The 14,518-nt window shown below is 40.4% G+C and overlaps 1 protein-coding gene across 2 annotated transcripts in view; it reads left to right on the forward strand.

Annotated features, from left to right (window-relative positions):
• tmeff2a (transmembrane protein with EGF-like and two follistatin-like domains 2a) overlaps positions 1-14,518 on the forward strand; it is a 162,513-nt gene that overhangs the window by 10,430 nt on the left and 137,565 nt on the right. For both annotated transcript variants that reach the window (XM_037789970.1, XM_037789969.1), the window contains exon 2: positions 7,141-7,250. In XM_037789970.1, the coding sequence (XP_037645898.1) occupies positions 7,141-7,250 (110 nt within the window). The remainder of the gene's footprint in view (positions 1-7,140; positions 7,251-14,518) is intronic.

Genomic DNA, 14,518 nt, shown 5'->3' on the forward strand with positions numbered 1-14,518 from the left:
CTCAGGTTGTACCAGTACTGTAAATCTATATTTGTACTCGCTTTAAGGCAATCATTGTCATATAACTAATTGAGATTTGTGCTGAATTTTCCTTGAAGCCGAAACCCTGTTGGCCCTGATGTTTCTGAGAGGTGATCATCTGGGACATTTATTCTATTATGTTTTATACTTGTTTCATTCAGAGGCTTGACATCCATAACAAAAGCTGATGCGTCACATTTGTCTTTGTAAACAGTTCACACAAACAAATCTTTTTTGTAATGCTTGTGTAGACAAAGTGTCTTTTATTTTGTAATTCTAGTGTAGACAAAGCGTCTTTTATTTTGTTTTTCTAGTGTAGACAAAGCGTCTTTTATTTTATCTGTAAGTCTCAGTTGCACTGCTGCTCATAAGGATGACTCCATCGGTAATGAATCCCTCTAAGTTGTTGTCTACAATTGATACGTGTGCTCTTCTTGCTTACTGGCTCCTGAAGATATCCAAGCTGCACATCTGTTTCTTGGTAAAGAAGACAGTTTAATGGCATGAGGAGGAGCCACATTCCCTCTATTTTCTTTCATTTGTTATTTTCACAACCTTCTGTCCAGGAAACCTTAAAAACAAAAATATCAAACTGTCAAATTAATAACTTGGAGTGATTTCACAAAAACAAAACATTTCCCATCTCACAAAGAGTCTACCAGCAGTTGTGAAAAGTAGAGAGGTTCCGATACCTGAAGCTGTGGTATCAGCCCATACCGAGTACCAATCCGATAGCAGTTTGATAAAAAAACAATCATATTGGCCTAGTTATTATTATTATTATTATAACAGCTGTTTACTGCTGATCATGTATGGTTGTGATATAATGTACTTTTGTAGCTTCTAACTGAATCTCTTGCTAATGTTTATACTTTCAAATATCTGCTTTATTTTACTGTTTGACTTTCAGTTAGGGATGCACCGATACGGATGCACAGACCAATTACAAGTACTTACATTTGGGTACTCGCCGATACCGAGTACCGTTACGAGTACTTCTCTGTGCCAAAAGACCCTCGTTAACAGCCAGCTGGAGGGTGTGAGAGACACACGGCAGGCTGGGGAGTCACCCATACGAGGCAGTGCGCCGCGACCGCCTCTAGGTCGGCTTGGAAAGGCTCGGGGCGAAGGTGGCTCACGGCCGCAGCTTTACAGCGCTCCCCGCCTGGACCTCGCCGCACCGTGGACAAAGGGCTCACTGCACCATCTCTCAGCAAAACCCCGTGGCGCAATGACAGTGAGGGCCGGTGCGTGCCGGTTGAGGTGGGATCACTGTAAAGTGGTATCGGTGCCGTTGTATTGGAGCCGTTTTGCGAGTACGAGTACGAGTATATGAGCACAGTATCGGACCCGATACCCGATACTGGTAATGGTATCGGTGCATCCCTACTTTCAGCAGTACAGGAGTCGTGTTAAGTTGCTGCTGATGAAAATCCTGATTTTGCTGCTTCATAATAAAAGCCTTTAAATAACAATATAACGGGGGACTTTTATTGTGAAGAATACATGAAATGAAATGTGTTCATCGCCGTTTTACAGCCGCTCCTCTGACCACTAGTCACAGCCACGGCTACACACATCCTCAAGCAGGTAGCCCTGTTGTAATGGAGACGTAAATTCCTTCAAGACACTGGAACTTGGCTTGTGTCTTGAGGAGTTGTAGCATTTATTCACCCACGACAGCCTAAACTGTACACACACTACAGCTACAGCTGACCCTCACCGTCACTCCGTCACACATGCTCCCTCTGTCTCTCCGTCTGTCTCTCTCTTTACCGCAAACACCAACACTCGCTAACGTTAAGCACACAACCTACACTACGAGGTGTTCGCTACTTGTGTAACACATTTTAGTTTAAAAAACATCTTAAAAATACATCATTCCCCGATGCTTTGGTTTGGCGAGGAGTCGTCTCAGGCCCGGCGGGGCAAAAAACAGGACTTTCACCCAAAAGACCGCTGTTCGTGTCCCGCGTGAAACCAGGAGTCAAAGTTGATTTGTATGTCACCTAACTTCCCAACTTGAGTTACAGCACTTCCTGAGTTATTTTAACCCAAACCACGATCTTTTCCTACAGCTAACTAAGTAGTTTTGTCATGTAAGTTCCGTACTTAAGTTACACCACTTCCGGTGTTATTTAAACTGAAACTGTGATCTTTCCTTAAACCTAACTAAGTAGTTTTGTTGCCTAAGCCTAACAAAGTCGATCTATTCCTAAACCTAACTGAGTAGTTTTATTTTGAAAAGACTGGAGCGGAAATTGAAATATGTTGTTGAAAGTCGTGCTGAGCGTCACAAAAAAAAGGGAAATTTGTGCCTATGTACACGAATCAAAGGGATTACATTTTGTGACTACTTCAGAAGCTGCCGTGAGACTGTGTTGGCAATACACTGGCGGAAACACCGGTATCGGATCGGTGCATAGACTGGCGTACTTGCCGATATCCAGTTATCGGACATATTTCTGATACTGGTATCGGTATCGGAATAACTCTAATGAAAAGGATTTTCCAATCATTTCTATACACCTAGCCAGTAGTATGACTGTCATCATACCTCTCTCCAAAGGGTATCACCATGCCAGTTGCCTGGGTGCCAATTTTTTTTGTGGCTTTCCAGATTGCCTCTTACAGTACGGCCCTCTTTGGGCTAAGGGCTTTGCTCCATCCATGCACTCCAAGCGTCGAGACCTCTCATGTCACTGTTCTTGGCTTGATGATTGTATATTTGCACAGAGAGCTTGCACTTTATGGTCATTCAGGACCCTGGCAAATAGCAGGTTGGTTTTAACATTGGGCCTCTCTTCCATGGGGTATTATTGCCTGATAGGTTGTTCCATGCCAAGGAGGGCTTTTAGAAGTGGAAAGGGGCATTGGTTATTACAGTTAGGTTACACAAGGTGCTGAGTCTAAGTGTCCATTATAATAAGTCTGTCTATGAATAGAAAATAAAATATCTGGCTCGTAATGTCAGTGGTAAAGAGCCCAAAGCTGAGGACATTGAGAGTTTTTTTGGTGATAAACTCCGCCTGTTTTCTACCAACGCTATGGTGTTCATTTTAAGTTTCATTAAATACTTTTAATTTGAGTTCAGCACTTGTTAGGTTTTGTATCAACAGCATGGAAAACTCCTTGAGATTAAAACTATAAAGGTGATTTCAAGTGCTCTTTTTTGATGAAGTGAAAGTGATCACTGAAACTGTAAAACTCTTTCAGTTTTTTTTTTTAATTGTGTTTCTACTGACGTACATTGTATGGTGGCTGTCTTTTGAATGCAACTATCAGACTGATGTTAAACATTGGCCAAGTCTGATTGAAACATGGAGTAGAGCTACATGCTGGTATAGTGGGTATAGTAACTGTGTACATTGTACTGCTGAAGTGTCCTTGAGCCTGACAGCGACGTGGTACCTGCTCCAGGAGAGCTGTTAGCAAACTGAACTAGACATTAGTGCTCCCTGTAGAGGACGGCATGCCAGAAGAGAATATCTGTATGAGATCAGTTCAGCACTCGGTTCACTAACAAAGACCATGCCAGTAACAATATGGGTTTAGAATAGTTTATTCCATAGAACATGGAGGGGAGCCATGATGACGGAGGAGGGATGGATTAAGGGTCCAGAAGGAGGATGAAGGGATGAGGCATCAGTAGCTCAGTCCGTAGGGACTTGGCTTGGGAACCGGTCGCAGGTTCAAGAGTACGAACTTGTGCAATGCCGGGGTGCCCTTGAGCAAGGCACCGAACCCCCAAAACTGCTCCCCAGCCAGCTATATACAGTAGTAGCTACCCACTACACACTAGGACGGGTTAAATGCAGAGAGTAAAGTTCACTGTGTGCTGTGCTGTGCTGTGTACAAAAAACAATGTGTGACAATAAAAGCTGATTTACATTATTTACATTATATTTACATGAGGGGAGGAATCAGGGTCGATGTTGGACCGGTGTAGTCAGGATGCAGGGGGGGGGAGGAGTCGGCACTCTGCCCGTGATGGGAGACTTTGGCCAATCACTGGTCATTTCAGAGAGACACCAAACGGTCAAACTAGGCAGCGTTGATCAAATATGAATCAATATTCTGTTACTCTAATGACTTTTTCTCACATAAAGTTTCAGAAACATCTTGCAGTGTACTGTTTAGCTGTAAAATGAGAACGTTTGCTCCGGCTGGTGGGCGGTGCTCAGTAATTCCTCAACTGATCTCTACATGGCGGCCGGGTCACATATTTGATCAGTGCTGCGTAGTTTGACCGTTTGATCGGAATTTGTGAGTGATGACAGCTGCTCAGAGACAGCAAGGCTCCAGCTCGGCTCTGATTGGTTGTTTTCTGGCTGTGAAATCTTGCAGATGCCATTAGGAGCACCGGAGGACACCGCGGCACATGATTTATTTCAGATCACCTGTCTCATGCACTACTGTCAGGATATAGAGACCATTTCATAAAAATAACTTTTTTTAATCATATTTGCTCCAATCTCGTCTACTGCAGCTTTAAACAAAGTTTTTAAAAGAGTTAATTCTACTCAACATGTTCAGTTCATATTCACGTGATCTGAGTCACATAGGTGAAATACATTGCATGCATAGCTTTAAACAATTTTCTATAAGGCTACAAAGCACGAACTGAGACAAAAGAAGGAACAAACCTCATATTGTTCATTTATGAACAGAAAAGATAAGTATCTTTGCACATCCTCTGCTTCAAATTCCAATTATACCACGCATTCTGGACTTCAGGCTCTTCTATTTGCCATATTTAATGCTTTATTAAAGATTACATTAATGTTTAAAACTTCCAAGCCCAAATGCTGCTGCAAAGCCAGAGCTGAAGTTAAACTTTATCTTAGGTTTCAGTTAATTACCTCAACCAGCAGACTCAATAACCTATAAGGTGTTGCATATCCAGTCATCGTATCAGTATCCACAGTTCTCTGTGTTCTTTGGTTGCAGTGGCCCTGTTGTGCTTTAATTGGAAGCATGGCTGGAAAACAGCTCTGTCATTTCTTCGGAAATTGAGATTCAAAAAAGCATTTGTTTATTTGTGCTAGCAACGTCACCCATAGCGACGGTTAAATTGTGTCAGTTTCTGACCTACAGTTAATCTTTCTCTGTCTTTGCCCGATCGCACTAAATGACAAATACAACAAACACAGAACTTTCAACCAGTTGTTGTCGAGTTATTTTGAAGGGACGTTTGTGACATGTTTTTTACTGTCACTTTATTTTAAGCCCAACCAGGATGTTTTTCCTAAACCTAATAAGTGATTTTGTTTCCTTCTTGCAATTGCAGCCGTTACCGTAGTTTTGTTGCGTAGCATAAAAATGACGTGCGAAAAGAGGCGTACAAATGACGCGCGAAAAGCGTAAAATGTGTTGTCATTATACGTGGAATGTCCATGTAATATGGTGCTATTTATAAACCTTCTCATGAGTTCAGGTTGGCAGTAGAGACAAAGGTGACAACTAGAGCTTGATCGATGGATTTTTAAGGCCAACAGCGATATTCACGTTTGAGTGTGAAAGTGTGATAATTACATATCATAGTTTTTTGTCATCAGCACATTCACAAAGAGTTGCAAGGATTCTTAAAATGTGACAGTTATATTGTTATCAAAGATGATGCTAAACTTAACTGGAAATCAAATATTATAAATGCTAGCGGTGTCAATCAATTAAAATATTTAATCGTGATTGATGAAGATTGATGGATTCCTCAGGTTATATAGTTTCATATGATGTCAGTATCTACTGACCCCGCTACAACATCCAAAAGTTCAATAAGGTTAATACGTTAAAGAAATGAGTGGCATTAAAATGATTTTGCGTTAATAACTTTGACAGTCCTAATAAATGCTAAACAAAAAAAGACATTGTGTTAAACTTGACATAAGAATAAAAAATAAGTTAACTACAAACAGTAAAGCAGCCTATCATTTATGAATGTACTGTAATTTCGTTTTGCATATTTGTGATAAGCTTATACATTTGGTACATCAGTCAGGCTCTAGTGTCTCTCTTAAAGCTGATGAAGCAGATTTTATAGATGCATAATAATGACTTCTATACTAAGCCCTCAAAATCAAATACATAAGCAGCATAAACAAACTGAGAATCAGAAAAAAAGTCGTCTTTTACAACATCCCAAAACAGGATGTAATCATACCCCTTTGTGTTATCATCAGGCAATTAGTAATTCATCATGAAAATAACCACAGAGTATGTGTTTTCTCATTAAATCCCCCCCTTAATAACTGAAGTCATAGGGTTTGATGAAAATCTACAGCAAACTTGCTTCTTCAAACTTGCTTTTTTTACCTTGGAGTTAACGGGATTATACCGTAGGGTAAATAGACCATACACGGATAAATCATAATGCTTTAACAATAAAGTTTCCAGCTCTATGTCAGCTGGAATTCGGTCAAATTTAGACCTATGTACTTTGAAATGCAAAAGCCTGCATGTACATGGGGTTGCTTTTTTAAGCAATCAGTTCAGGTAGACTAATAGCCCCGAGCTCAGTCTAGTCTCATGCTCATGTGACTCTTTGATTTGATTCGGGATGCTTTGTTGGAGTCATTTGAGATCCCTAACGCAGCCTGAATCGGATCATATCCCAGGTTTGCCTCTCCAGGACAACGGCCCCCGGAGTCAGCCTCGTTGGACACAAACAAATAGCACAGGAAAAAAGCTGAATAAATGAGCAGGGGAACATGACGAATGCAGATGCTTCCATAGATGTGAATCGTGTGCTATGGCCTCTACAGTCACCTCTGTTGAACACCTATGGGAGGTTGTGGACCGACGTATTAAACAACGCTGTCCATCATCAAAACACCAAATGAAGAAATATCTTTTGTTCGTCCCTCCAGTAGAGTCCAGAGACTAGTGTTTTTTTTATGTATTTCATCATTTTGGCAGCTAAGGACAAGGATGTGTACTAGCCTTGTCTTTTTTAAGTGCACAGTATATGATCAAAGAGTGTATTGTGCTTTGGGAGCCATGACTAATGGTGGACACTCATTATGGCTGACCCTGGATTCAGCTCAGGTTAGAGTTGCTTGAGGGCTGAACAGAGAAACACTTAGTCACTGATGTCTCTTGTTGGCTTTGGTCCTCCAGGTTTTGATGACCGGGACACAGACCTGTTCTTGTGCGACACCAACACATGCAAGTTCGATGGGGAATGTCTAAGAATTGGGAACATGGTGACATGCATTTGCGACTTCAAGGTAAGACCTGTTTTTGTTATAGTTTTAATGTTTTTTATTTTTTATTTTGAGCTGTATTTAGTGTTAACAGACTGTTCATTAAACCCTTCTCCGAACAGAGAATTTCCAATCATACCGTAGCAACTGAAAGGCGTGCCAAGCTTAGGATTTCTCTAAACGTTAAAGCAGTGTGCATGGAGGTGTAGTCAGAACAATACTTTGCATTTAGTTGAAACAAAAACACAAGTAAAAGAGTGAGGAATGGATTAAACAGGATTGAATCTGCTCTAAGATACAATTGCATAGCATGACTAACTAGCTTACTATTAAGTATTTAAGCAAAGAGACAAAACTGTGTTGCTTTTTTTGACAACGCCGCTAGGTGGCGTTGCGGTAGCGCTGGACTGAAAACACCAATGAGTCCATAGCCATGGATGTATAAAGAGACGTCTGTAAATCAGGGGATGTTTTGTTTTTTTAAGTAAATCAACTTTCCAGTATGAACACTTAAATAGCCCTCATTTAAATCATCATGTCATAAAAGTTGTAAAGTTCACTAATAGCCGTATTATTTTCCTCGGCATAATGAACGTGCATCAGACCCACTAGCTTCCTGCTAGCTGTATGCGGCTTTAATAATGGATATATTGGCTGTAATTCATCGCTTTTATTATCTTATACACCCATTGGCTGCATGTTGTAAGCCTGTACCGTGGTGGATGTATTAACTAGGGCTGCAGAATATATTGTTTTTTCATCGTCATCGCGATGTCAACTTGCGCGATAAACACATCGCCAAAGATTGCTTTTTTTAAGTTAGTTGAAAGAGAGTATCGGTAGAAAACCGCACTTTAAAATCCTTTTTGTGTTCAGTTCAATGTTAAATTTGTTCAATAAAAGAATGTTGGAAATAGTTTACTTTTATTTTTTTTAAATCAACAAGCAATTTGTTGTGTTTTAGCAGCATACTGAAAGCAGCAGAAAGGAAATGGAGTACACTTTAATACCTGTTTATTTATCACAAGCTAGTAGCATGACATCAACAGAATTTAATGGAGTTGTAGGCTATTTACCAACACACAGGACAAAAACATAGGACACAATCTTTCACACATCTGTGGTCTGTGGTCTGTTGGACATCGATTTTGGATCCTTGACATGAAAATTTACTGGATTGTTCTAACTTCCATTTATGTTCATCGCTCACTTTATGCTCCTCTGGGAAGGGGCCGGGCAAAAAAGTCTAATTAATAAATAAGTAAATAGTTATTGTAATAGGCATATTATTGTTCAACACAGGTCATTTTGGTAGAGACATTAAATATGAAAATAGAATAGGAGTAATTTTGTTTTTACTTGTGTACGGCGTTTTGTAGGCAGACGTTTTACTAGCGTCCTTTGATAATACAGCAGTCGAGTTCAGTCCAAAATGGCGGAGTCGTAGCTCTGCTGCTGCACGCTGATGTTTCAAAGAAACGCCCGATTAGCTTTCACTTTTCATCAATATAAGTTATTTGTCTTCAGTCGTAATTAAGTGTTACTTCCAAGGCCATTTCATCAAGAGCTATATTATTAAAGTCCTGATCATGACCAGTAAATCCACTGAGTAGTATTTCTCCAGTGTCTGGAACCCCTGGATGCTAGCAGAGTGTAGGCTAACGCTAGCGGCTTTGTATTACACAACTGTAGCCAAACTTGCCAGAAATCATGTTTGTTAAACTTAGTGGCCAGTCCTCATCTTAAAAACATATTTCTCTTGTAATGTTGAGTGTGAAAACAAGTGAGCAGAACACAGCGTTTTCAACCAATCCATGGCACTAATGTTAGCTTAACTAGATAGCTAGCTACTGCTGGTAAAATCGGCCAGAGACAGTTGGGATTTCAGCCGACAAAATTGACGGTCGCTGGCTAGAAATTTTGAAATTGTAACTGCGGGCGGTAAGGCTTAGTCAACGGTCAATAGAGTGGTGCAGAAACGAGTCCCAGAACCCGGAAATGAGTTAGCATTTTATGGAATGGGTTTTTAGTTAGATGCCTGAGATTTGAACGTTCTGTACTAGGATTAGGGATGTTAATAATTAACCGTTTAACCGTTAACCAACATTTAGCATTTTAACTGATTAACGCTATTGGTTAAAACGGTTAAAACAAATATTAATAATGAATTACAAAGCTGAGCGGCTCAGAGGAGCGGCTCGTCACTGTAAGGAGAAAAGCTGGTCCACCTTAACAGTCCACCTTAAGAGGCAGAGCCAGAGTTACAGGATACAAGAAGTTGGCTCGAGCTAGCTTGAGCGGAGGAGTCGCAGCATTTATTCACCAACAAATAAAGTGTACACACACTGCTATGTTCACAGCTAGAACGTCACCAACAACCTCACACTCTCCACCGCCAACACACACATGGTCTGTCGGACACTCATTCAAGTTTATGTGTGTGGCGCGGTGAGCACGAAGCCACTGGTAATGCTAGAGCTGCTAACGTAGCACAAATACACACACTGTTGGACACTTGCTAAAGATAATCCGGGCAGACACACAGCTGACAACCTGCTAAACTAAACTAAATGTGCGGTGGAGACGTTTACTGGGAAAGTGGCTGCATGTCTGCGACACTACACGCAGCACACACAAGTCTCATACACTGCAGCTGGCGCACCGCTGCATGCAACGCACTAATCTTGTCGGTTAACGGTTAATAATCGGTTAACGAGGGTCGGCTATCGCTTAAGAAAATGTAGCATCCTTAACTAGGATATACTGTAAAATATGTCAGTAAATTTCCCACTGGTGAATTTTGAAGCTTTTACGTGTTTAAAAAGACGGTTGCTAACAAATGGTTAAATGAGACTACTAAACGTCATCACGCCAACTCGTTGGCCTTCACAGACTCGTTGTGTTTACTGACGTTCATGCGACCGTGGTTGGTTTATAGCCTAACGTTAGCTTTTTACTTCTGCTGATTGCATTCACACTTTAAAAATCCTAAAAGCGGTGTTCATTTGTGAAGATTGTCTTGCTGAACAAAATGTGTAGGCTAAGTATCATAAAATTGTGTTTGATACTGTGCTTATTTTTTTTTGCAACAATCCAAAATCCAATGGAAAAATGGGCTTTTTGCCGAGGGAAACCATGGAGATGCTAACTTCCTGGTTGGCCGACAAAAATACGTCATTCCCTGCACCACTCTATCCAGTTAGGGCTGACAAGTGTTCGGGGTTGCTACAGTATTTAGTTGTAAAAAATGTTGTCAAGAAGTTCAATCATCTTTTTTGTTGTTGTCTAAAAAAAGAATAGTTTAGCCCAATATACAGTAGAAATGAGTGTTGCATAGTACATCAACAACAGAGAAAAGGCTTACAAGACAGGAAGCTTAATAAGCACATCTTAGACATCTTAATAAGAACATATGTTGCTCCATCTACTTCAAATGATTCAGATGTCAAGTTCTCACATAGTGTGATTCACAGAACTCAGAAGTACTCTTGAAGAAGAAAAAACTGGCCATAGATCAAGAAAACTTCGCCAGGCACAGCGTATGTTAATATTAACATATGTTACTGGAAACATGTTGAGTTGAAAGGTAATATATTATTAAAGTGAAACAATATTTTAAAGAGTTATTGGCTATTTATAATCAACTGGATCGAAGTCCATTGTCTTGATTGGACAATATGAGCCCCCCGGGGTGCTGGTTTATGGCTCCCTGTGAAACCCCATGTCACTATCCTGGACCGCTGCACGCTCTCCACATTCATAAACAAGACTGCCACTGATGAGACCTAAGACTGAAAGGCCCCCGTTAATGGCATAAATCTGGGAAATTATGCTGTTCTTGATAATGACTCATACTTAACTTTACGACCAGACCTATAATAAAAAAGGAGCAAACCAGTCAGCCGAGTATTGATTTTGGTATAACGTTTGCAAGCTTTGCCGACTAATCTGCTATGCAGAGCCCTAGATGAATGAAGCCACTGAGACCTGAAGACGTAGCATGTGTTCTCATCCGTCGCTTTTATCAGCACGTCATCAGCGCAGCCAGGCACTAGGCAGGCTGACACTCGATTGGTCACCAGCTTTTATCTCAATTTCGTACTTCCCTGGGAGCAAACGTTAACAGAGGCCTGTAGATAAATGACATTACAGCTCCATTCCTCTTCAGGAGATCTCACACTGATACTGCTGTCGCTGTGCACTGAGGCGCTCTCTGTGCTCTCAGAAAAGAGCAGGTCATACCACAATTTCTGGCTTAATACCACAGGTCTGAGGTCAACGCATCTATGCATCTTCTGTTTGTTTGTGAGGAAGGTTCCTTGTCTTTGTTTCATCAGTCAACGCAAACATGACCTTCCTAGCCTAGCAACTGTTGCCGTGCCCTGAAATAATCAGTCACTCTCAATCAGTGTCAAATAAATAGGTCCAAGATATTTCTCTTTCTGGCAGTTCATTCAGGGCTGTCAGACGAGACATGAAAGTTGTATAAATTCTCATCTTGGATGGATTTTCTTTGTTCTAACAGCGTGCACTCTCACACACAAAAAACCCAAAGGAAGAGACATGCAAGGGGCTCTGTGAAGAGGAAGTGAGTTTGATGTGGTGGAATCAATGGACACTATTCATTGCCAAGATGCATTAGATTCGTCTCACACTGGCTCTTGAAAGAGCCAAGACTTTCACTCACTAACTCGAGTCAAACTGCTACAAAGCAACATACTCTCTTGTACCTGAAAACGAGTCGCTTTTTTGTCAACTAACACCACACCCTGATTAATCACATAGCATTTGTCTGTAATTCATCTCACAATAGCTGCTGGGAAAAGCTACTGTTGCCACTTTGGATTCGTTAATGTCCGGTCACAGTGCTGATTCCCAAAAGAGTCGTCCATTCTAAAAATATGCACGCTCATGGCGCTGCGAAACACTTCAACTAATACTGTCCACCAAAGGGTAAATGGCACATTTCATTGCCTTCTGTAATGGTGCTGTGTAATATATTCTTGGAGTTTGGGAATCACTGGAATTGTTTCTCAGAACACAAACTGTACAGTTTTTGGTCCAAGAGACTTCTGCTTAGAGTTCTAGATGAATGCAATTTAAATACAGGAATCACAGGAAGCTATTCCATTGCCAACAGAGAGTTTTCTGTTATTGACAATTTTTTCTTTCTTAAGTCTTACAACAAAAGACACATTTGCCAAGCTCATTGCCATGTCCATAGTATCCAAAAAATGTGTACATAAGGATTGTAATTAAGGATATCATGAGAACCGATACTTCGGTACCAAGGCGATACCAAAATTCTGAAAACGTTTCTACAGTACCGCAGGTACCGTCATGGCTTGAGACTAACGGCGTCTAAAATCCAAAAGTACACGGTAAACTCACTATTGACCCGCCCTATTTTTTCCCTGATACACAATGTGAACAACAGATCTGTGTTGAAATCGGCAGAAGGAAAGCTAGTTATCGTTAGCTGTTAGCAGCACAGTCCAGAGGAGCTAACAGCTAACGTTAACAGAGGTTACATTGAGATTCATTATGATGCGTTCCAGCTCTATTCAGAAAAAAAGGGTATCAGGCGAGGGTATATAATAACATTATCATGATGTGTTCAAATGTAATCTTTTAATATGTCGTTTTTGGGGAGAAACTTGAATAAATCCAGATGTTTTCACAGCTATTTAAAATAGCAGAGAATTCTGACTAAATTCTCAACAAAAGCCAGAAAGCAAACGGTAATAAAGGAGTGTTTGCTGAAATACATGGGATTTATTGTTTTCCTTATTTTTTTTACTGTGGTATCTAATCGGTAGCGAGAATCGTAGATTTTCACTGGTATTGGTATCGACTACTACATTTGTGGTATCGTTACATTCCTAGTGTAGGCCTATGGGAACTGACAATATGCTTAAAATGTATTATTGCGGCGTCAAAAGGCGCATTGAAATATTTTGGATGCACCTAAATTATGCGCTGGTGCACCTTATCTAAATAGAAAAAGTTAGGTGCACCAGTGCAACCAATGTAAAAAAGTCTGGAGCCCTGTAAAATACCACCTAGTTGCCCCTTTAAGTTATCAATTATTGTTTATTAAACCTTTTATTTATACATGTAAGTGAATGAATAAGACAATCTGCCAACAGTAAGTTAAAAAGGCCAACAGTAGAAAAATTCATGAAAACTCATTGCATTAGTTTGGAGGAAAGATTATTGGCAAAAGACACAACCGAAGCATCCAATAAAATGGCTGCCAGCACATCTTTTTGAAAGTTCAATTGGCAGAAAGTAGGCTTGATGTAGATAATGTTTTTGAAAGGCGTTCAAGTCCTAAAGGGCAGGGAGTTGGACGCTCTGTGTGTACTTCTGGGATAGATGCAGCAGGTTTGTTTACAAATGAGATGCTACACTGCAGCAGATTGTGAGCGGAATATTTGTAAAAGCGTCCAAGGTTTAAGGAGACTCCTGCGGAAGATTGTGCAGATGAATGGGAGACAGATGTGAACACAGCAGATGTAAGTAATGCGATGGGTCATTTATGTCAGGATTACTTACAGCTCAGTGCAGCAGAACAGGCCAAACAGTACTTCCAGTCTTCCAGATTTAGTACATGTATCAATGAAAGTAAAGTACAAGAAAGTTCAGCCAGTCGCTGCAAATTGTTTTTCTATGGTTGACACCAGTACCACACCACCTGTATTGTCCTGATATAGTACGCCTGAATAATGTCTGCAGGAGCTTTGGTTTACAGTGAGGACAGAGAATTGTGGCACCAGACGAGACGTAGTCTGCAGTCTGGTAGGATATCTTTGGGTTGGACCCCAGAATGGTGCTGTCTTGCTTTGTATGTTTTGCAAAATAAACAAGACAAACATCCAATTGTATGTAGTGATTCACTGGCTCATGGTGGTGTTGCGTGATTACCCAGTCCTGTTTATGGCTTCAGGCTGGTAGGGAGGATGCTTACTGTGGCGTGGTAGAGGACATCCAGCATGTTTGTTAGGATTTTCTTGGGACAGTTCAGTTCATAATACGATACTGAATGATGACGATTGTCATTTGGTATAGAAATGATATAGAAATGTCTGATTTTTAGGGCTGTCAATTGATTAAAATATTTAATCGCGATTAATCGCAAATTAATCGGACATATTTTTATCTGTTCAAAACATTCCTTAAAAACAAGATTTATTAAGTATTTAATACTCTTATCAACATGGGAATGGTCAATTATGCTGCTTTATACAAATGATTTATGTATTTATTATTGGAAATCAATTAACAACACA

The sequence above is a fragment of the Sebastes umbrosus genome, chromosome 13 (genome assembly GCF_015220745.1).
Source record: "Sebastes umbrosus isolate fSebUmb1 chromosome 13, fSebUmb1.pri, whole genome shotgun sequence".
Classification (NCBI taxonomy): domain Eukaryota; kingdom Metazoa; phylum Chordata; class Actinopteri; order Perciformes; family Sebastidae; genus Sebastes; species Sebastes umbrosus.